General features: G+C 38.9%; 1 protein-coding gene across 1 annotated transcript; it reads left to right on the top strand.

Moving 5' to 3' along the window:
- The first annotated feature begins 1,921 nt into the window (after positions 1–1,921).
- LOC143614895 (uncharacterized) lies at positions 1,922–3,142 on the top strand. The gene is made up of 2 exons (XM_077088197.1): positions 1,922–2,059; positions 2,162–3,142. The coding sequence occupies exons 1-2, from the start codon at positions 1,922–1,924 to the stop codon at positions 3,140–3,142; spliced, it is 1,119 nt and encodes a 372-aa protein (XP_076944312.1).
- The last annotated feature ends 21,589 nt before the right edge of the window (positions 3,143–24,731 follow it).

Raw genomic sequence — 24,731 nt, 5'->3', positions numbered from 1 at the left:
TATGGTATCAAAGAAAAGATATAATGTTATGTAACGAATGATTGATGTTTTATATTCCGCGAAAAGTTTTAAGTATCTCTGATTGTAGAACTATGTTTATGAGTAAATCTAATGTTAAAGTAGGGCTGCCGGGAACGGGGCCTTACAAACTTGGATTTGGTCAAGGGTGCAAAACTAGGGACTGGTAAAGCTCCCGCAAGAGATAACCAGGGCCCGCCCAAAAATCAAGTCAATGACCTAAATGTTCATATGATTCAAGGCGGATACAAAGTTGGAGGAAACAGAAGAAAGTGCTATGAGGAAGGATGGAAGAATGAGCATGTGATTTTTCCATGAATAAAAGGAGGTCCTTGCAACAAGAATCCTTTGATTATCACTGCTCATTTTGGCCATTATCGCTTACAGTACGTTTTCTTTGACACTGGTAGCACGTCGGATATAACGTACAAGCAATGCTTTGACCAGTTAGATGAGGAAGATAAGGAGAGATTGAAACCCATTCATGCTCCTGTATCTAGATTTGGAGGCGAGGTGATGCACCCGTGAGGGGTGATATCCTTTCCAGTCACTCTAAGTGACGGAATTCACTCAAGATCCGAAGAGGTTGAGTTTTTTGTTTTACCAGCAACATCAAAGCACGACATTATCCTGGGTCGAGAAGTGATCGGTGACTTTAATGCCCATCCTTCTACAGTGCACGGTGCAGTGGGAGTTCCAACTCGCACTGGTGTGGCTATCATTCATGTCAAATCGCCATTGCTTCGTGACTGAAAGTTCAAAACCCAGCAATGTTCCGAAGCTATATCGGGGGACTGAACCCGAGAAATGGGTATTAAACAAGAAGTTCCCGGATCGAACTGTAACAACTGGACTTGCTATCTCTGAGATAGTGAGGACATTTTTAAAGCAGTTGCTGACAAAAAATGTTGACATCTTCGCGTGGTAGCCCGCGGACATGACCGATAGTGCAGAAGAAGCGTAAGATGGGTCCGGAACAAACAAAAGCAATGAACGAGCAAGTTTAAGACCTCTTACATGATGGAATCATCCGCCCAATCCAATACCAAACTTGGGTCCCGAATCCAGTCATTGTTCCCAAAAGTAACGGGACTTGGTGGATGTGCATAGATTTCAAGGATATGAACAAGGCGTGTACCAAGGACTGCTATCCATTGCCAGAACTCGATCTCAAAGTTGATGCTGTAGCCCCATTCAAATTCAAATGTTTCGTAGATGCTTACAAAGGCTATCATTAAATCTGCATGGCGGCGGGTGATGAAGACAAGACAGCGTTTCGAACAGACCAAGGCACATTCTGCTATAAGATGATGCCATTTGGTCTAAAAAACGCGAGGGCAACATATTAATGGTTGATGGATGAGGCATTTAAGAAACAAATTGGTCGGAACATGGAAGTTTACATGGATGATCTCGTGATCAAAAGCATTGAAGAAGATCAGATGTTGAGAGACATCGAAGAAACATTTGAGACTCTGAGAAGCATCAACATGAAATTGAATCAAGCCAAGTGTTTCTTCGGGATGGAGGAAGGAAAATTCCTAGGAGTGATCGTTACAAGTGTGGGTTTTAAGGCCAACCCGGATAAAGTCCAGTCAGTAGCCCGCATGCCTTCCCCTTCGTCCCTTAAGGAAGTCTTACCCGTTCTTTTCAAAAATGAGAAATTACCTCAAGAAGGCACATTTCAAGTGGACCGCGGAAGCTGAACAAGCATTCCTGGAGATCAAACAGTGCTTAATGGAGTTACCTACCCTAATAGCACCACACGCGGGTGAACCTCTGACACTGTATTTATCAGCAACTGACATCGCCATTGGGGTCGTACTACTGACAGATAGAAAGAACGTCCAAACACCAATCTATTAGTCAGTAGGACGTTGACTGACCCAAAACTAGGTACTCAATGCTTGAAAAACTGGTTCTGGCGTTAGTCTATGCTGCCAGGCGACTCTGTGGGAATTTCCAAGGTCATCCCATTAACGTGCTGACAGGATACAAACTCAAGAATGTGCTAAGCAAACAAGAATTTTCTGGGCGATTGGTAAAATGGGCCATCGAATTGGGTGAACACGCGATTTAATACAAACCCAGACCAACAATTAAAGGGCAAGTGCTGGCTGACTTTGTCACAAATGTTCTGCAGCATAAAGAAAAAGAATGCTTAGTTGAACAACAGCCGCAAGTACCTCCGGAACAAGGACATGTCTGGTCATTGTTCACGGACGAAGCATCCAGCAACGAGGGATCTGGCGCAGGCCTCAGGCTAGTCATTCCCGAGGGCCATGAGTTTACTTACGCCATCAAGTTAGACTTCAAGAGTACTAACCACGAGGCAGAGTATGAAGCCTTTTTGGCAGGCCTAAGGATAGCTAAGAAGCTTGGGGTAAAACACCTTGAAGCTCGGGTGGATTCGATGTTAATCGTGGGACAGATCAATGGTACTTATAAAGAAAAGAACGACGTAATGGCTTCATACGTGTCACAGGCGAAAGATTTAATCCTCCAATTCTCTTCATGTAAAGTAATTCACATAAAGAGATGCGAGAACAAATCAGCAGATGCCCTTAGCAAGTTGGCTTCAAAAAATTTTGAGCACTTTGCTAAGGACATTCGCGTTGAAGTTTTGGATCGCCCGTCCGTCCCGAAAAATCAAGTTTTGGTAATCCAAACTGGCGTAGACTCCTGGATGACACCAATCATGGCTTACTTGTCGTTAGGAGTTTTGCCAGAAGAGAAGGTCGTGGCTCGGAAGATAAAACACAAGGCCTTTAACTATCAGATGACCGATGGTGTTTGGTATCGACGTTCCTTCCTCGGACCACTACTTAGATGCGTGGATGCCGAAGACGTGAACTACTTAATCAAAGAAGTTCATGAAGGCATTTGTGGTCTTCACGCAGGCCCAAGAATGGTCGTAGTAAAACTTATGAATGTCGGATACTACTGGCCGGAAATGCATCTGGACGCTGTGCAGGAAATCAAGAAATGCGATTCTTGTCAGCGTTATGCTCCCAACACAATACGACCAAAGAACGAACTCAATCCAGTCACTTTCGCTTGGTCGTTCCAAAAATGGGCTATTGACATCATGGGACCTTTTCTAGAAGCCCCGGGACGTGTCTAATTTCTAATCGTGGCCATTGATTACTTCACTAAGTGGGTGGAAGCCCAACCAGTCGCATCCATACTGCATCAAGTGTCAAGAAATTCCTTTGGGAATTCATAATATGTCTGTTTGGTCTTCGGCTGGAACTTGTAAGTGACAACGGTACTCAATTTGCGGATAGCGGGCTACAAGAATGGTTGAAGGAACTTCAAGTTTCTCATATATTCACATTTGTGGCTCATCCGCAAGCGAATGGTCAGGTTGAACAAACCAACCGGACAATCAAAGAAGGGATAAAAGCTAGGTTAGGCACTAAACGCACCGGCTGGGTCGACGAATTGCCCCATGTACTATGGGCCTTCCGTACTCAGAAGAATTCAAGTAATTCTGAAACGTCGTTCAACTTAACCTATGGCACCGAGGCCATGATTCCGGCTGAAATCGGGGTTCCATCCGCATGAACTCTATTGATAGATGATAACGACAACGAGTTACGGATGAACCTCAACCTCTTTGAAGAAAGGAGGGAATTGGCATCGATCCGCTAGCATAGCTATAAACGCCAATTGCAGAAATATTATGACGCGCGGGTCAAAAAATGCATGTTTGATGCGGGAGACTTTGTCTTCCATAATAACGAAGCTTCCGACCAAGAGCCCCCAGGCAAATTGGCCCCAACCTGGGAAGGCCCCTACAAGGTTAAACAAGTTTTATCCAAGGGTGCTTACAAGTTAGAAAAATTGGAAGGGACTGAGGTCCCTAGAACTTAGAATGTGGCACAGCTAAAGAAATGCCACATTTAACAAGACATGTTTTTTACTTTTTATTTTTGGCATGCGCGCCTAATAGACTAGTGAAGGACATGTAAGGTCATTTCTTGTAATTTCGTTCGACTTATGCCTTGTTTATGAAAGTCTGTTAATTCCATATTCTGTTCTTATGCAATAGACATATTCTAGAACGCGTACCAGATGAAATTCATACGTCCAAACAGAAAAAATGATGTAATCCTTTATTGACAAATAAGAAGATCCTACAACACTTATATTATGAGAATAAGACAAATTGTACCGGATGAAATAAACTTCTTATAAATGTACAAACGGGATTACAAAAAGACGTCAATTACAAAGAAGACAGACTTATGCAAAAATACAAGACTACAATTATCATACAGCATCTTTGTCTTCTTCTTGATCATTATCCTCAATCGCAAGGAGCTCCTTCAACTGTTCCACTCCATCTTCTTGATCCGCAAGCTCGACGATTTGATCTTCAATTGAGAACTTCAAATTGTCAAAAATCTTCGTCTTCTCATCAAGAATTTTGGAAGTGTCCTGGCCGTGCAAAACGTATTCCTCGAGAAGTCGGTTTTCTTCAGCAAATTTGAAAGAAGACGCGATCAGAAGTGTGGCGAGACATTTTCCAAGCTCATCGCTCTCCCGGACGTGGGCAATGACATGTTAACATAAAAGACATAAGCAAGCTTTTTAGGCAAAACTGTTATCTACAAAGAATTTTAAGGAAAGTGAGAGTTACGTTGGGAACTCCTTACGCCAACAACCATTTTTTATCCGCCTTGGGTCGGATAAGTTCCATCTTGTGCTCGGCACAGTCCATGTCTTGCTCCTTGTTCTTAGCAGCAAGAGTGGCAAGGCGTTCATCTTTGGCGCCTGACTCATCCTTCAAAGTCTTAATAAGCTCATCACGCTCATCCAGTTGTTGCTGGAAAGCAATTTTGGCTTCCTCGGCAACAGACCGGCGAGCTTTCTCCGCCTCCAGTGCTGTCTTGGCATCCGCCAACTATCGTTCGGCATTATCAGCAGCCAGGCGGTTGTCTTTGGCCTCCTTCTCCGCCTGGGTTGCCCTAATTTCCAAATCCTCCCACTCTTCATTCATGCCCAGCCAGTCTCGACATAATTCTTGAGTAGTAGAGACAGTGTTGGCTAGGCTATAAGAGTAGGAGTTCAATAACTCTTGGCGCACACGCGCGCGCTGACATTCCCTCTCCGCATGAGGAAGACCCCCCTACAGATATAACATGCAAACATCCGCATCAGAAAAGTTGAATCTTGGAGTAAGGACCAATGAGGATGGTGCATCGACGAGTCTTTCCCATGCTGTGACGAGGATGCTTGCAAGCCACAACCGTAGGCGCTAACCCCTCCTTGATCCCTAAAATGATAGAAAATTTGGAAGGGCGAAGAAATGATGGGGTCTTTAAGGTTCCCATCTTTCTTACCCCTAGAAGGAGGGGTATCTGCGATAACAACTGGCTCCTGCACACCTGTCGGTGGAGACGTAGGCGTTGTAGCATATAGCGTCGACTTCCTTGGACTTGACAGGTCCTCAGAATATTTCTTCAGGAATTTTGCAAAGCAACATGTTTATATCAGTAACATACTTCAAAAATAAAAAGCAACTATTAATGCTTAAAAATTATTGAAGTCACCTAAAGAATCATCGGTGGGTGCAAGATGTTGAAGACAAGCTGCTAGCTTCTTCATCTTCGGATTCTAGGCAACGACAGCCTTGGTGGATGATACCTTTTGCTTTCCAGACGCCTTAGAAGCACCCGCATCAGTGGTTTGATGTACACCTTCAACGATGACATCGTCGACAGCTCGATGTTCATCCTCGGGAGTGGCGTCAACAACTTCATCACCCGCCACTTTGCTAGTGGTTGGGTTATGGTTCCGCTTTCGATTCAAACAACTTCATCACCCGCCACTTTCAAAGTGTTAGTAGCATCAACTGATAGCCTTTCTTCACGGGATGATGACTCCTCGCTAGACGAAAGAAGTACTATCAACCCGCTAGAAGTAGCAGCATTAATGGGTCGGGGTTTCAAAATTCCCTCACCTTTCTCAGCAAACTCCCCGCCTTTGGCAAACATCGCCTCAGAAACCACGGGTTCCGAGCGTAGCGTGGCGGGGAACAAAAAATTGCTGCGGGTACGCTCAAGAATGAGCGCGTCCTTTGAATCTATAGGACGACGCACCATTAGACCTTCCTCATGGTCTAGAAGCGTGCTAAATATGGAGCCCTCACCTGCATATATAAAAAGAACATTCAGAATTTAGGTGGAACCCTAAAAAAGCAAAGATAAACTTACTTTTATTGGGCTTCTCATAATAGGGCTCCAGATCTGGAAACAGCCATAAACGACTCATCTTAGCGGCCACCAACGCTCCCTCATGTATTGCACGCATGGGAGTGGCCATTTGGGTTAAAGTTTTGAACCACGAGAGGTTCACTTCTGTAGTTGCATGAACCACAGGTAACCTTCTTCGGCTTTTTGATACGTCATCTCGAATGGAATGATGTCTTCCCGAACCCAGAAGAACTTGGTTTCCATTCATTGAGACTCCCGTACCACTCAGTACCGATGGTACCCTTCCCTATGGTAGACCAACTATATGTAACACCCCGTAACCGCAGCGGAAACGTAAACGGGATGCAACAGACACATCTGATATCAACAGCATTGCTTATAAAGAAAACACCACTACATTAATTTACATCATATTACATTGTTCTGAGTTTAGTTACCGTCTAGGCGATAGCACATAAGTTTTACCAACGTTACATTAACATAATTAATACAAAATGATCACTAAGCTTCCACAAAACACGCATCATCAAGCAGGTAGCACTTATTCCAGTTTGGGAGTACCTAGAAAACATGGAAAGAAAACGGGTCAACTACGAATAGTTGGTGAGTTTCACTAATTTAAGTAAACAGTGATAAATCATTATCATAATAATATATTAGCGATGTAATTATGCTGAGCCCACAAGTGAAACCTCTAACTATCACGCACAACCCCCGTGGCATATCCCCCGCCCACGGACCTGCACCAAACCGCTATGTCTAACATTACATAGCAAAATATATATCAACAACAAAATAGACATGTGCAACTGGCTGGGAAACATCAGCAAATCCATGCCGGACCAGTTGGGTTTGTCAGACCAATAGTACTATCCACACTCTACCGGCTTTCAGTTAATCACTCGTGTTCCGGGGCCTTAGAATGTTAGCAACTCAGACAATTACCATCTTAGTACATTTCCGTACGATTCCCGTACAATAAAACATATATAAACCCACGCAAATCCATGCGTTCAATATGTACTTAAACATTTTGATAACAACATGCTTTCCGCCCCGGGAAAATATTTAAAAACAATTCAGAAACAGGGGCTCGTGAAACTCACCTTATCGCAAGCAGTAACACAGTACGTGAGCTATTAATCCGGATCTGTAATACGATCCCTAAATTCGTTACTATACATTCACTATTTATATAATTTTAATCGTGTTAACCGGTACATCTGGGGACACTGTTAACCCAGTACTGTACCTGTTCCGGGGGCAATGTTAACCCAGAAACACTTCTCAGGACTCAGATTGTGATATCGTTTAGAGTTCACTAGTCAAAATTACTACTAGTCGTTTTTCCGTTTTGCGTGCCTAGCACGGTTATCCGTTTTTACGTTTCAAAAATGAGTTTGGTCACACACGACCCGAAAATAGTTGTTGATTGATAATTTAAGTAAAGTTGTGAACTTAGAGCTCGTTTCAGACGCCCCGATTGGCCGCGGGGCCCGTTTCCGTCTTTGGCGTACCGGAAACTGTTAAATCGGGTAAAAATTACTCAAATCATCCAAATTATTTTCGGATGATTTATTTTTACTTGTTTAGCTTAGTTATATGAAAATAGTCCATTTTTAGGGTTTTTATACACCAGTCAGCTCGCTTATGCGAACTTTACCGGTTTACGCGTTTTAAGCTTTAAAAGTTTGTTTTTATCTTCTTTTTAGCACAAATAATTATCCGTTTAATCTCGGATCTTGAAATTTTGCACAAATCACTTTTTGACAGTGGGGATTTTTATAAAAATATTTCCAGAATTAATTTTTATATTTAAAATTTATTTACCTATTTTTAAACACCATTTAAACACTAAATATGTCATAAATACCAAACGATCTTAGAAAAATCCCAAATTTTTCCTGGATGACCCCTGCCATCCCCATAGTCCCCTGTAATTTTTCCAGAACCAAAATCTCATTTTACAGGCCATTTTCACTAAAACCGAGCTAGAAAACCCTAGAACTCGTTTAACTGAAAAGCCTACTTAGACTTCTCCAACTGACCTCAAATTTTGTGTGTGACTTTTAAATGTTATAAAAAGCTTATCTGGAATTTTCCAGAATTTTTCATGATATTTAACTATTTTTCACCATTTTTGGCCAAAACCGAGCATTAAATTCACCAAATATTCATCCTTTGTCCAAAAATTACCAAAATTTCACAGAACTCATATTTTCATGTATCTAACACCTCTGTAAAATTTCCTGACCCAACTCTAAATACATCACAATCTGTCCGAATCACAACATTATACAAAAACCGAACTACCTTGCGTTTCTAGCTTCAAATCGCAAGGATCTCGCTTTCTAGCCCTTGCTATCAACTAGATACAACACCTACAAGCACAATAACACCACACCAAGCAAGTTACACCCACAATCAAGCCATTTCTTTCATGGTTTCGGTTATGACTGAAAAACAAAGATTTAACCGTAAAAATTCGTTTTTGGTTCGTTTAACTCCTTTCTTGGACCAAGATCCCTTGTATAACCCGTATACATCACTTGATCATGCAAGAATCAGTTCCATCTCGGGTTTTCACCCTTTTTCACTTGGAAACCTCATTTTCTTGCAAGAACACTCAAGAAACGAAGATAAACACGTACATAACACGATCATTACCTTGTTTTTCTTGCTTCAAAACCCGGTTTTTAGTTCATAGGTGGAGAGAGAGTTGAAAGATTGATGAATGTGTTTGTGAAAAAAAAATGAAGTGAGGTTTGGGGAGTGGTGGTCCGATCGGACCATTTGAAGGGTGGGGTGGGACCCACATCTCCATTTTAAGCCACATATTCAGATTCTCGTAATCCGGATAATATTTTGGATAATCTGGTTCAGTTCGTTTTAAGGTTAAATGTTTAATTCGGCTTAAAACGAGGCTAAAACGGTCGTTTTTCGGCTTAACAATGAAATTTATATAAAACCGACTTAAAAACTTCAAAAACTTAAACCATGACTTTCATTAACTTAAAACATCATATTATTAATAATTGTGCATCTTTTTCGGCTTGATCGATCGTCTCTTGCTCGGTTTGGTATTAAAGTTTTCGTTTAACGTACCGACGTACCATTAAATCGAAATTCTTTTTCTGTGCTTTAATTCACTTATCCCGAAGCTTTAATACTTCATAAACATCACTAAATATTATATATCTCGTCTATAATGTATCCCCGATTCGTTCGGGCTTCCATAACCGTTAATCGGTTAATCGTATTTCCAATGCGATTAACTGTATAATCGAGTATAATTCGTACTATGAATCATACATACTCGTATAAACGCATTATAATTCACATATTCATTATTGTATAACACATAAATAGTATATACCGGTTAGGGTATACCTGATTTCGCCGGAATCGTTACACTATACCACCCCCCACGGGTGGTAATCTTATAAAACACGGCGAATCGGCCAAGAGTAGGCTCCATATCACGAGCTTGACAACAGAATTCGAAGTGTCGAATCCTCAACATCCCAAAGGGATGGATCTATGACAGGTGAATCCCATAGGCTGTTAAAACGGCCTGGATAAACCTCGTTACAGGCAACTAGAAGTTTCCCGTAGTGAAGTGATCTGCGTATACAACCATCTTATTCTCCGGAGGATTGGTGGCGATGGAACCCCTCTTCGGATATTAGGGTTCCCAATTAGGCGCTAGGCCATAGACATTGACGATGTCTTGATAATCCCTTTCTTTCCAATGAAGAACGATGTTGTCTATCAACGCATAACCTTTCTTCTCTTTACCCATTTTTGATCAATGAATGATTAAATGGCGAAAGCAGATGGAAGTTTCAGATCTGGAGTTGGAGAGAAGGAAGAAGGATTAAATTATGTGAATGAATGGAAGTGGGTTTGATCTATTTATATACATCGCAGTTAATGCGATGGATGGGATGCCAATGGAGAGAGAAAATACAATCCAATTAAATGATGACACGTCAGGCAGGAAAGACGAAAAAGCACAAATGACTGTGGAATAGACGTCAGAAACATCTCATCAACTGTCCTGCAACATTTCTCTTTCCACCACGTCATCATTTTCCTCCCACTTGCGAAATTTAAAATATCTCACAGGATATTATCCTAAAGCAGAGCAATACAAAACTCACAAGAAGACAAAAGGATTTTTTTTCATTCATGACCGAAAAATAATTACAAAGTATGAAAAGATATTACAAGTCTACATCTAGTCTAAGGGTCTAGAGGGGACGTATCCTCAGGAGATGTAGGCGGACTATCTTCCATTCCTTCTCCCATGTTCTCCAAGGATATGATAAGTTATCATACTTATTGAGGCGCCCATCATACTCTTGGGCAACATTCCGTCCAAGCAGCGGGTGTTCTTCAAGAGGATAACCGGCTTGGGCGTAACCCATTCCTTCGTTAAAGCCCAAAACGCGGCCGGAGTTAGAAGAAGCAGCAAGCAAGAGAGCCAAGCTGTCTGTTAATTCTATTCCCTCCTTGATATGCTTGATGACCTATAGAGGAACACCAGATCATTAACAATTGTTAAAACACAAAAAATATGGGTAATAGCGGAAGAGTGGGACAACATACCGCGTTGAGACCTTCTCCTAACAGCCAGCGTCGTTCCTCCTCCGCCCGCTCCACCCTCTCTTGAAGATCATTATACCCGGCAGCTATTTTTTGATTTTCATTTAAGTATTTCAGCACATGAGCTTCCGCTTCATCTTGAGCTTGAAAAAGAGAATCGTAGGCGGCTTGCATGTCATCAGCCATCTTTTCATTAAGCTCCGCCCGCTCCTTTTGCACCTTTGATTCCGCCTCGAGCTCTTGGATAAGGACGCCTTGGCGGGCCACTTGTTCTTCTAATGTCGAGTTGGCATCAAGTGCCTTAGCCAAGTCATCCTTCTTCTTTTGAGTTTCAGCTCGGGCAGCTTGAAAAATGACGTTTTGCTTCTTTCAAGCCTCTTCCCATTGGCAGGCAGCAGCAGTATGCCTATCCTTCTCGTTTCTGAGAGCGATTTTGGCATCAGACTGCTTCCACTTGGCAGTATTGGCAGCTTGGCGTTGCTCGCGAGCTTCCTTATTCGCCTCCTCAGAGGATTGAATCATCTCTCCCCACCTCTCTCCCATCGACCTCCATTCGCGTAAGATTTCCTGCCCGCAAGCCATGGTGTTGGAGGGACAAGGAATAGTCATGATAAAGACCTTGGCGAGGACGACCACGCTGGTGGATTAGCTCCGCTGTCGGGACACACTGGTTGACAAATGTCACACAAGTGTCCAGATTAGTAAAATGAGATCCTTTCACGATGTACCAGTTCAGGATAAACATCTTGTTATCCTCCCCAGGATTGGCTTCCCCATAATAGTCGAAGTGTGATTTTTGGGGACGCACCACACCTTCAACATTTGTTGGAGAAGGGGAGGGAGTTTCCAAAAATCTTGAAGGAGTCGGCAGTTGAGTTTCCTGCGTCTTGGACGCCTCCTCATCTATAGCAGGATCTTTTCCTGCTGAGCTGGAAGCATTTCCAGTCTCAAATAGGTAGGCCAAGGGAGCCTTGACTTCTGGCGGAGGGAGCGGGCCCTCTTGATTCTCCTTGGACGGATTAGTTGATGGTTTATCTTCCTTCTCTAGTGGTGGAGATGGTACTTCTCGCTTTCAGACGTTGGGGATGGTAGTTTATCATCTCCCGCTGGTGGAGTTGCCGATTTCTTGAAAATACTCCCACCAACAACGTCAGTTGAATCTACACACAACAAAGTTGAATTTGAGTATTAAAGAAAACATTAAAGGGAAAGGCATAGTTGAAACATCGACTTACCAGCCATCCCCTTCATGCGAGCAGAAAGGCTAACTCTTTTCTTCCTCGGGCGTTATGTCTGCTGCTTCTTTGTTGCTGGACCTTCCTCAATATAGGGATGGCCAACACCCGCATCACTCGCCCGGGCAGTTTGAAGATTCCTCTTTCGCTCCAAATCTGCCAATAGATACGAGACTGACGAGATTTCAGAAGCGTCATCAGAGTCCTCTTCTTCTTGGGATATCGATTCATCAATCGAAGAAAGAATGACGATCACCCCATTAGAAATAAGAGTGTTGAGCGGAAAAGGATTAAGAAGATACGCACATGTCAAGAAGATATCTTCTGAGATTGTCGGTTCAGCGCATACTTTCGTTGGGAAGAGGAATTGGTTTCGTGTCCGCTCCAAGACAGGAGTCTCTTTCACATCACGGATGCGTTTCCCCACGCAACCCCTATTCTCAAAAAGGGCATTCAGCATAGGCCCTTCACCTGAATAAAAGATAAGAAGTCAGTTGAAATGCTTCACAAAGTAAGCAAAAGAGAAAAATAACTTACGTCCGTTTACGCCCATGAAAACAGGCTCTAATTCTGGGTATGGCCACAGGCGGCTCATACCCGCCCATACCAGAGCTTGCTCAGGCAAAACTCGCATGGGAGATGGTTCCGAAACCATGGTGCGAAACCATTCTTGCTTCTTGTAAGAAGCTGTAACAACTTCCGAAAAGCGTCTCATCAGCCACACGACGGACCATGGCGACCGGAACAACGTCCTTTTAGATCCAAAAGAATTCGTGGCGCCAGTTTGTCAAACCTCCCTCAGGCACAATGCCAATAGTCCTGCCCTCTATAGGGTAGCACTTAAACCGTCCGCCAAGATTGCCATCCGATAGAACGCTGGAAAACGGTCAATCCGAGGCAACATCCCTTTCGCCGTACACAAAAATTCGAAATGTCGAATTTCCATAAGCGCAAGAGGATGAAATTGGGATAAATGGATCCCATAAGCACTTAAAACCTTCGTAAGAAACTTGGTTATAGGAAACCGAAGGTTCACATAGATAAAGTAATTGGAGTACACCGCTATCTTGCCGGCAGGATGCATACTCGCGACAGATCCGGCACCGGGGAATTCTGGTCCCCATTCTGGTAGGATACCATAAATATGAAGCAACGCCTCGTATTCGGTAATATCCCATTTAATCTCTATAGTGTCAATACTCGGTGCTGAAGATCCTGCACTACTATCCATCAATTCAATTATAAATGGAAAACAACGAGCAATCGTAAAGCAAATTGAAGGATCGGTTAACGTGATGAAAGAAAACAAAGAATCAAGAGAATCAAAGGTAATAAAACTTCGTAAAGAAGTTAATCTTCACTATTTATACCCATCGCAATTAATGTGATGGGATATGAACAGTGGAGAGAGAAAATCATCGCCCACTCAGCATACACCACGTCACGCGGGAAATTCGAAAAAGAGAAAAAGGTGTACAGTCGGGTACAGTGACAGCCGGCATAAACGTCCCATCATCTGTTCACGCGCCTGCAAGTGGTCAACTTTTCCATTTTCACGGTTATCCATACCACCAACAAAAGATATTTCTACCAAATTCCAAAAATTCAAAAACCCCCAAATATGTCTTAAGTCCAAAATTTCACCCGCATAAAAACTTCACGCGGAAGAAACACTGGACTGGGGGACTTATAGAGGTAGGGTACCAAAAAGACTCAAATACCCTTAAGTATCACCTGTGGGTCGGAGAGAAGCTCTTCATATGCCACCCGCGGGACATATGGATCACCCGCACAACTTTGTAATGGAAGAACATCCTCACATTACACGCGGAAGCATCCAGGCACCCTCAGATGTCACCCGCAGGATGCACATCTATCCGCCAAGGTGACTGAAAGGCAAAGCAAACAGGACACCTGTAAATAACTATTTACCTTCTAGAAGAATAACCACGATTGTTACGTGAAGAATACGTGACCCGTTAACCAATGAATAGAGGACAGCTGGCCAGGTTGTTATAACCGTGCACATGGCCAGGGATCAACTCGTCCTATCATAAGGTGACGCGTGTCCAGGTTGTTATACCCCTGCATATGGGACGCATAGCTCAACCTATCACGTAAGGACACACGTTCAGACGGTTACGGGAGATCTTCTAGAATGGGACAGCTGGCCCAATCACATTCCCACATCCTTCGGCTATAAATACCCTCTCAACCTACATGAGGTATATATATTCACTCTCCACTATCTACTCTCAATACTTTAGTATTTTCTCTGCATCAGAACTGTACTTATTCTCACGACGGAGGGTGGTTACGGGAAGACCCCTTCTTGTCCTTCCCGTAACGAGCTCACGATGTCTGTTTTGCAGGTTCCGGTCACTGGACTTTGGGAAGTTGTGCTCATATCGTGTTGGTTGTTGTTGTATCCTACCCCGGTTGACTCATTAGATCCAGCACCCGTATAGGAAATCGGATCAGTGTTTCTTCAAATCTAGATTAAAAACAATTTTTAAAACAATTAGTTGGCTTAAAATCTTGCTTTGAATTGTTACCAAATATAACTTTCGATAAATAGACCATCACGCCAATGACTAAAAAACTTGATTAAGAATAAAACACATCATGGTTTTTTTTAACTTTCAATCTTAGCCATTAATTTCTAAATCTAAGGGTTGACATTCCATTTTATTCTTTTTAGAGACAATGGCCTTTTTAGTATAACATCACCATATATATATATATATATATATATATATATATATATATATATATATATATATATATTACACATATATAGGGGAAAGTTAACATGCAAATTGAAAAGGGTTCAAATAATAACAATTGTTTTGTGAGAAGTGTAAGAAGACTTTAAAATAAATTAAACCACCTAAATCGGACACTATACCAGGTGTATAGGAAACTATACGGTTTTTAAAAACTACCAATCTCAAACACTAGATCCTAGATCCAAGGGCTTAGATTTATTCTTATGTTTCTTACAAAACTATTATTTTTTACGATAACCCTACCCTATATATATATATATATATATTATACACATATATAGGGGAAAGTTAACATGCAAATTAAATTAACGTGCCAATTGTGGGAACCAGGTAGTGTAATTATATATACAAGTAGTGTAATTATGAAGTTATATCGTAGTGTAATTACACTATGTTGTAATTACAATATACTAAAATTACTCTATGTTATATATAATTACACTACTTGATTCTCACTGTTAACAAGTTAATTTAATTTATATTTGATCCAAACCCAATATATATATAAATATATATATATATATATATATATATATATAGAAAAGGGTTCAAATAAGAATGGAGTTTCCTAGGAATGGTAAGAACCAACAAATTTTTGACACTTCGCATTACAAATTATGGTGAAAGAACAATTCTAGGAAACTACGTCGGTTATAATGATAAAAGAGTAATTCTAGGAAACTATGTCGGTTATTGGTAATTTTAAATCTCAACCATTGATTAACATGATCCAATGGCTATGATTTATTCTTAGTCTTCCTAGGAAACTACTTATTTTTAGGATAACATCCCCTATATATATATTACATATACGATAAGTAGGTTTTTATAAATTTGTGATCAAGTGACACGAGGCTTAAGTATGAGCTAAACTTTCATTCCATACCTTACACAGGTTTTTTTAAGCTAACAGGACCCTAAAATGTTTCCCACTAAAAGCGTGTTCATTAATTTCCAAATATTTAACAGACCAAACCGTCTGTTCATTCTTAAGAGTTGAGCCTACCGACACATCGAACATAGAGCCTAAGCCTTTCTACTACGGTACCTTATGTGTGTTGACCTAGTTGTAATCACGAAAGTTTATATCATTTCTATCATACTTAATACAATGTTTTTTGTATTTTTTTTTTCTTTTTCTTATATTGTTTTTGTAACTTTATAAGTATATAATAAACTAAAAGACATTTTCAATGGACTTTTTTAATTATTTTTTTTATAAGAAAAACGGTTACTTAGAATTTCTCGTCCCAATTAATTTGGACCAAAGGGGAGGAATAAGCATTTCAAATACTAGATCATCCTATTTAAAACAACATGATGCCCAAATTGCTTCGTATCAACCCATTTCCCACAACACATTATATATTAACAATTTGAACTCATATCACAATTAACCAATAAATTAAAAAACAAACATACTTTATCAAACCTGGGCGAGAAGTATCCACTATCAACCTGCATTCTATTGACAGTACAAACCTACTACTCTTGCACTTACAATCAAATTAGTTAAAACGAGGGATCCAAGCCATTATGGTCTTGGATTGTCCAAACTAATCAACAAAAGAAAACTCTTCCAAATAACCATCATACTTTTCTTGGTTACATTATTTGTTGATATGTTAGTTGGAACACTATTGTTTACTCGGTTAAATGGTGTTCTATTTTAAAATTATGAATTTTGAGAATTTGGGTCGCAAAAACCTTTATTCTCAAATCTTTGATTATAAATATAATTATTTGAAAATTTGCGATTCCCACAATTCTGGATTTGTCTCGGTTATTTACAACCGTTTGATCGAAACAAATTACATTGCCTTTAAATTTATTATAATTTAGTGAAAATTCTGGGTGTGTTAAAATGTTTATAATTTAAGGACTCATGAGTAAATATAGATTTATTTCTTTGAAAGCAAAGGATAAACGCATTACCCCTATTTACTCTTGGTTCCTCCTTTTCTTTATCATTTTTACTAGGTGATGTAACACACTTAACTTCATCACCTACTTTCTGTCCATTCTTGAATGGACAGATGCTTATTACATGACCCTTGTTACGATAATGAAAAGATGATTGTCTTTTAAATATATTTGAGCTACTGGCCCTCGAACTCACGCTCCCTTCTTGATTCAAGGATGATTATGAAGTTGTTTCATTAATTTGTTGATTCTTTGAATAGAAACATTTTTTTTTTACTTTCAATAAATTTAATGTTTGATTCTTTTGATATTGTAACAACTTCATCCTTCATCTCACCTCCTCTAACAAATTAACTTTCTAAAAACCTTTAGTTTTAGGTTCAGAGGAGTTATTCAATTTAGGAGTGGTCTTTGGACCAGACTCCTTGTCACTAGTTTGGTCAACAGTTATCGGTTTTACCATACCAAATGTAGTAAGATCAAGTTCAGTTAACACATCTTCAGTCGAAAGGTAAGAGTAGTTCTCATTGAATGGTGGCGGGACTTCATTAAATCCCGACCCTTGAGTATCTTTTTTAGACCTCTAAGAATTGATACAATGATCTAGGACTAATGATGAGTTCTGAATTGCTGAAGTTTCTATTTTACTAAACAATTTTAATCTGGGAATCAGCTAACTCTTTGTTTTTATCTGCTATTTCTTTAGTTTTCTCTTCCATTATAGAATGAGCTAGATCAATAATCTGAACCTTTTCACCAACTGTAGCTTTTAATGCAATTATGTCATTTTCGTTAGCTTTTATAGTATTCCTAAAATATTTTTCTTTGTTCTGTAAACACATATATGATCCTTTAAGATTTTTAATTTCAACAACAAGATTCCCATTATGTTCCGACAACCTGTCGAACTCACACGATAAAGCAAAACAACTTGAACATGAATGGTCAAAACTTACCTTAGACTTAACATCTGCCATGCATGCTTGATGTTCACCTTCAACAACCTCTTCTGACACTGCTTCACAGTAACTTACCACGGCTTCCTCAACTTCTTTCTAAACCTAAGCAACATCTACTTGATTCTCCACCTCTTTTACCCAAATATTCCAATCATATAAGCCATCCTTTTAAGCCCTAGCCGAGTGTGAACGATTACCTTTTGATTTACCAGAAGCATAAGAAGAGTTAGTAGCAGGTTATCAAACCGAATATTCCGGTATCAAATTTGGTTTATTTTATGTTGCTTCATATTTAAATCTACTAGTTTCTTCATTATTTGTAACAGTTCTTTACTTGGTGGGTTGGAATCTTTCTATTTCGTACATATATGTTCCTGATCTTTTGGATATTACTAAAAGGGTTTGAGTTTTTGGAACAATAATTGGTATCTTTACTATCGCAACAAGATGGACTCTACCGCGGCTGAGAATGGATCAATTATTAAATCTTGGATGGAAATTTCTTTTACCTATTTCTCTAGGTAATCTATTATTAACAACTTCTTCCCAAATTCTTTCACTGTAAAAAAGACTTCGATATACATAACTTGTCTCAAACAAAAGAAAGAAACAAGTATCTTATTATTTATAGATATTCACGATATGTTTCCTATGGTATTTGAGTTCATGAATTATGGCCAACAAACAGTATGAGCCACAAGGTGTATTGGTTAAAATTTCATGATTACCTTATCACACGCGAATCTTTACCTGTAACTATTCAATACCCCTACGAAAAATTGATCACATCCAAGCGTTTCCGTGGCCGAATCCACTTTGAATTTGATAAATGCATTTCTTGTGAAGTATGTGTTCGTGTATGTTCTATAGATCTGTCTTTTGTTGATTGGAAATTAGAAACTGATATTAGAAAGAAACGATTGCTTAATTACAGTATTGATTAATGATTTATTAATTCTATTGCTCTTAGAAACATAGTAGATTATAGATCCCGAAGATTGGAAGGAAGACTAGTAGACCTTAGTATATTAACAAATAAAGAATTATCATTCATGTGTTTGTTATCTTTTGTTTGAAATCGTAGGTGTACTTGTTATTCAATTTTAATTAAATAAATTATATTATCACGCTAAATGGTGTCATTATGCGATGAACAATCACGTTACGTCCCAACGTTAATCCGCCATCGGTCAGGGTCTGACATGTTCTACAGGAAACGGGTATGTATTAAATGGAAATGGGACAATGCCTACAGTCCGAACCTTTGGCAACAAGGTTATATAACCTAAGGAAAAGTAATTCGAATTAATCTCATCAGACGTTGGATCAGGTTACTTTCCTTGAGGGATCAGTGAGGGCTTTGAAACCTATTAGGCCAAAGCATACCATACCAAACGTTATACAAATCAACAAGCTTTAAGCCGTCAAAGTAATCATCTTGAATAAAGATGATTACACTTCAATGTTTTTTTCATATCGAATTCAAGGTGATTCATGTAAAATTCTCTATCGATTTTTATTAAATTTCATTTGGATTTTTAGTTGAAATATGAAAAATCCATGGTGATTCATGGATATTTGTTGCGATCTAATTGTATGAATCGAAGCTAATGAGCATAATCACAACTAATGAAACAGTAAACAACAGATCTAATTCTTTAGATCTAGTATCACTTAAATTGAAATCATATTTGAACTATAAATCAATTAGTATTTTAACAAAACAATTTATGCAAAAGAAATTATAAAGCTAATAAAAGACTTCATATGGAAGAACAACTTTGTATTAATCATAATCGAAATATTTTAATCTGTTTCTCCCCCTCAACCTTACCTCACCATTCATTCACTAGTTTTCTAGTACAAGAGTACATTGATTACGTGAATGTTTTGATGTGTGAAAGTGTTAATGAATAATAGACTCTCTTCTTATTTATTTACATGTTTCAATCTACTTATGAGCTAAAGGTAAAAGTGACATCTAACAAAACTATTGCAAACTACTGATGGATTAATTACAAACAACTGGCTACAAAAAGAATCCTATGCTAACTACTAATCTTTGCTGGAACAACTGATGTTTGTGTCATCATTTGTTAGTCTTCAGTTGTTTGGATCTTCAATAGTTTTCTTGAACAGTTGTTCGGTCATCAGTCCTTTCATATCAGCAGTTTGCAATTATCATATGTTTGGAGTAGCAGTTTGTCCAAACACCATAAGGGAGAACAACTGATGTTTGTATCATCAATTGTTTGGTTTTTTGCTACAGTTTTTTGCTAGGTTCAACAATCTCCGTTGAACTAATGATGCCAAAACCATTTATTCTTTTGCTCCGTTGTCTTATATTGATAGTCTTCTTTTTGTTGAGTCTTTAATAAACTTCAAAAATTCAGCTCCAATACTATCATATTCTTCCATTTGCAGTGGAAGATCTATCAAAGTCCTTAACACTAGTTCATCCAAAATGGGTACATCCTGAATATCCACCCTTTTTTTATATGCAAGAATCAAATTCCAAGGTCTCCTTGGAGCTATTTTTGAGTTTGCTCCATTTAACGACTTTTAAATCTGATAGGCTTTGACCTTCAGTTGGATGGACGTACAGTAGATGTTAACAATGATGATGAGTTGGGAATGAACTGGATATCAAAATCAAAACCCATATTGGCATCTCTATGAAGATCCTTGATGGCTTGCCTTCTCTTGGTCTGAAAGGTCACTTTCCATGAATTAATCCTTTCTTGTGTTGAACCAGGGATTAGAATAGTAGTTAGGACATTTCTTTGCCTTTTGGGAGCTTAATTTATGACAAGACTCTTGGTTCAAGGAAATTTCTTGGATTCTTCTTTCTTTGTTCTACTAATCCCCCATAAGAAACCCTTAGCTTATCACTTCCCCATTTGGCAGTTTCTCTCCTTGAATTGAAATTAGCATAAGCTAACTCCATCTTCATCTTGAGAATTTCCTTTCATTCTCCTCATTTATTCTTTCCTTCACATCATCCCAATCATGTTCAAGATGATCCTAATCAGGGTGTTTCTCAAGTAGTCTCTCCACTCTTCCACATTCATCCTATAGCTCTTCATAGTTGTATATTCTGAATTTCTGGAAAGATACTTTGTATTTAGCATGCTCTTTAAGCCAAATAAGAGCAGCTTTCTTTGCTTCCATCAATAGCTACTTGTCAGCTATTGGTCTTTCTGACATAACAAAGCTTTTCTCATAATCTTGTTTTACCAAGTCTCTTGTCTTTAGAAGCTCCTTTTGATATACCCTTGCAGCTTCTTCATCATACATAATTCTTGCTTCCTCTGCTAAAGCTCTTGTGGCCTCTTGCTCTTGATGAGTAATTAGATCTTCTATATTTTTGGCCTTGAACTTTTTAGTAGGAGGATATGGTGGTGAATCATCTCCCTTTGGTAGGATTAGCTTTCTTCTCTTTAAACTACTGTCAGAAATAGTTTGTTAACTAGGCTTTGACTCCAAGGTTTTAGCAGCTTTTGGAATAGTTGTTGGTTCTTGTGGAACCTTGTGTGTAGCAACAGTCTCTGAAACTACTGTTGATTCATGTGGGGCACCAGTTGTCTGTTGTAAAGCAGCAACATCAGCAGTTTGTGAAACTACTGGTCTGGGAACAACTGTTAGTAAACCAGCTGTTTGATCATCATTAGTATGATCGTCAGGCCCATGAATAAAACCTTCTCTTAGGCCTATCTTTCCTTTTTCAAAATTTCTATCAATGTAGAAGCCTCTTCAGCAGCTTCGTTAGCTGAGTCATTTGGTCTCTTCTCAACTGCTTTTTGAGAAACTTCAAAGATAGTCTCCCCCTTTTTGGCATTAGTATCAGCTTCAACTTGGTCTTTAAACCAAGGAGTAGGAGGATTAACGCCTGATAGCTCTGCTAGTTTATTCCTTTGGTCAACCATGTATTTCCATAACTCATTTGCAAGAGTGTTTAAGGAATTTCTAATCATGGTGGTGTCAGTGTTGACAATGGTTTGGTGAATTTAGAATTGCGTAGTAAGGAAGGCTTTTAACGCAGCATACTCTATTGAAGAGGTGGTTATACCCTCTGGTATGCTGGAGCTTTGAGTGGTTGGTGGCTTTGTAGTAACTATTTGGTGGATGCAATTTTGAAATTCACTCCGGATGGAGGCCAACAATTAGGTGTGATCTTTGGGTTGTTGGACATGAGTTTGATTTATGTTAGTGACAAGCTTCTTGAGCTCCAATACCTCAGAATTCAAACTTTTATTTGATCCGTCAATTCGTGGATGATTTATGCATCAACTAACTTAATTGTCTACTCTGCTGCCCTGATATCAGTAGTTTTACCTACATCGGCAGTTTTATTTAAAACAAATTCATGATTTGCATCATGAAATTGTTCAGATGCCCCTTATTCTTGGCACTGGGGACTTCCAACTGATGTTGATGTCAAGGTATCATCATTTGTTGTCACGATTGACGTCATAGTGCTTAAACTATTGACCACCGGTGAAACAATTGTTTCAACAGCTGTAGCTGTTGCTTCTAATCCCATATCCAAACCATCTGTAGTGATAGAGATATTAGCCTCCTATAACTCTCGGTTTGTATAACCAGTTTCAACATCAGAAGTGTGGTAGGAATTTGCCGTTTAGATGATGAGATAAAGAAGGGACAATTTTCAGTGAGTTGAAATTTTTCGGTGATCACATGAGTTATATCTTCAGTTGTTATAATATGAAGTACTGGTGGAGGTGAAAGAGAAGTATCCTGGGATAGGGGCTTGGATTTGGAGTGCTAATTAGCCCTTCAACCCTTTGAGGTGGGTCCCCGGTGCTTATAATAGTAACCTTTTGTGAGGAGGACTGAGAAGTTGGATTGAGTGGAGGTGTGACATGTTGTGAGGAAGTAACAATAGTCAATTTATTTCGTGGCCTTTGTGTTACCACAGGTTGTTTAGGTACCTCATCCACCGAAACTACCTTTTTGGGTTTCTTTAGAGATTTGGGTTTTGTAGACTTCTTGGAGAAATTACTTTTGGTGGTAGGTGTTAGTACACGGTTTTGCGTCTCGAATCTTTGTATTTATCGTTAACGTATTTTTCGTTTTGTTTAATGTAATAAACAATTATTTTATCTTGTAGTTCGTTAATGTAATGTCTAGTTCTCTAAGGATGTTTAGCGAACTAGATCTTAGTTATTATCTCTCCTAATTCGTTAAGGATGTTTAGCGAATCAGGGGGTGATTCGCTAAGTTTATTTCATTTAAATGTATGTAACGAAGTAGACTCTAGTTCGTATGGAATGTTAACGAACTAGGTCTATGTTCTATATATAGTGAACATTGTTCACTGTTAATTTAAAGTTTTGAGTTTTAACTTAACGAATTGTTATCCAATTCTCTCTCAAGCTTCATACTAATATTATACACATACATACAAGTGATAATATATACATATAACATACAATCGAACGTAATATTGAACTAGATCCGTGTTTAGGTTAATCGTATTCATACATGTATCAGATCTGAGATCTGTTTACTGTTTAAAGGATTAATCCGTGTTCAAACAGTAGGTGTGGGTTACAAAGTTCTAGGTTGAGCACTTTGATCACCTGGAGCACTGGGCTATGTTTCTGTAACTAATGTTGCCTAAGCATCAACATTTTGGATGGGTTCCTCGTCAACCAAGGTTGATGATTTGGAATCCTGCATTCTAGCAAAAATCTCATTGCTGAGACTTTAACTTTTCACATATTTTCCTTGGATCAAATCAGATTTTGGTAAAACCTTCATGAGGTATACCATTACGAACTTTGGAAACAACAAAAATGGTATTTCTTTTTATGTTGTCATTGCTTTTACATTTGAAATTAAATCATTTAAAAGTGATTTTGAAAAGCAGTAATCTTCACCAGTTAGAGTAGAGTATGCCAGATTTTGAACATTTATGGGCAACTCATTCCAACCAGTTGTTTTGCAAGAAATACATTGAAGTAGGTTATGAAAAAAGAATTTCATTGAAGGAGGTTAAAAGTAGGCCAAATATCCTCTTTCAGTGAACTCCGACTTCAGTGTATGCGGAGCAAATTTGTTATACAATCATATCATCATTTAACCTAAGATGTTGAGAAAGAAGTGATGAAGATACAACAACCTCAGTATTACCTACCTTTTTTTGGATGAACAAAGGCGTCTTTTCATCGATGTCGTATTGGATATATGCATTCTTCCAAAAGTCATTGAGTGTTTGGGGGTAAAGATCAGGATCAATCATTAGAATATTATAAAAGTTTGTTTCATGTGATTGTCCTGATCATATTTTCATATTCATGGTGGTTAGGGTTTGTGAACCAGTTATGGGGGTTCTTGAATTGAAGATTTCGAAGGTTTTGAGCCATAGTTTCAAAGTGTGAAAATTGATGATGGTAGAAAACAAGTTGTGTGATTGAATTGTGAGATGACTATATAAGGTAATTTGTATTAAAAAGCTTTATCTTGCATTAAAAAAGATGATTATATAAGGTAATTTGTGATTGGCGAAGGTTTAGGTGGTTTTAGCAAGTGGGTTGTTACTAGCTACTATTGTAACCACTGTTCCACTAAAACAACTGCTAGTTACAGAACAACTTTCGAATCGATGAAACAACTGTTTTTCATATTGATCAGTAGTTTTGAAGAAAACTCATCATTCTTTTGAACAATACTGATTGACATCAATAGTTTGAAAAACAAATGCTTGAAACAGTTGTTTTCATTATTTTTCTTCAAAGCAGTTTAGAAAAAAATTGAAAACATTGATCAATGGTTTGGAGAAACTTTGATAAGTTCTTTTGAAATCATTAGTTTTCCATTGTATTATACATCAAAAGATGTATAGACAGTCCTTTTTTTTTTTAAATAACACATTTTTATTACCAAAAGTCAGTTGTAAACAACTGTTTTGATTTTCAAAAATGATTATTCAAAATTAAACATACCCAATCTGGA

Source organism: Bidens hawaiensis, unplaced genomic scaffold (assembly GCF_021521415.1).
Source record: "Bidens hawaiensis isolate Kalapana, Puna unplaced genomic scaffold, B.hawaiensis_p1.1 tig00041238_1, whole genome shotgun sequence".
NCBI lineage: Eukaryota > Viridiplantae > Streptophyta > Magnoliopsida > Asterales > Asteraceae > Bidens > Bidens hawaiensis.
Note: the sequence above shows the minus strand (reverse complement) of the source record. Positions and strands in the feature narration are given on the sequence as shown.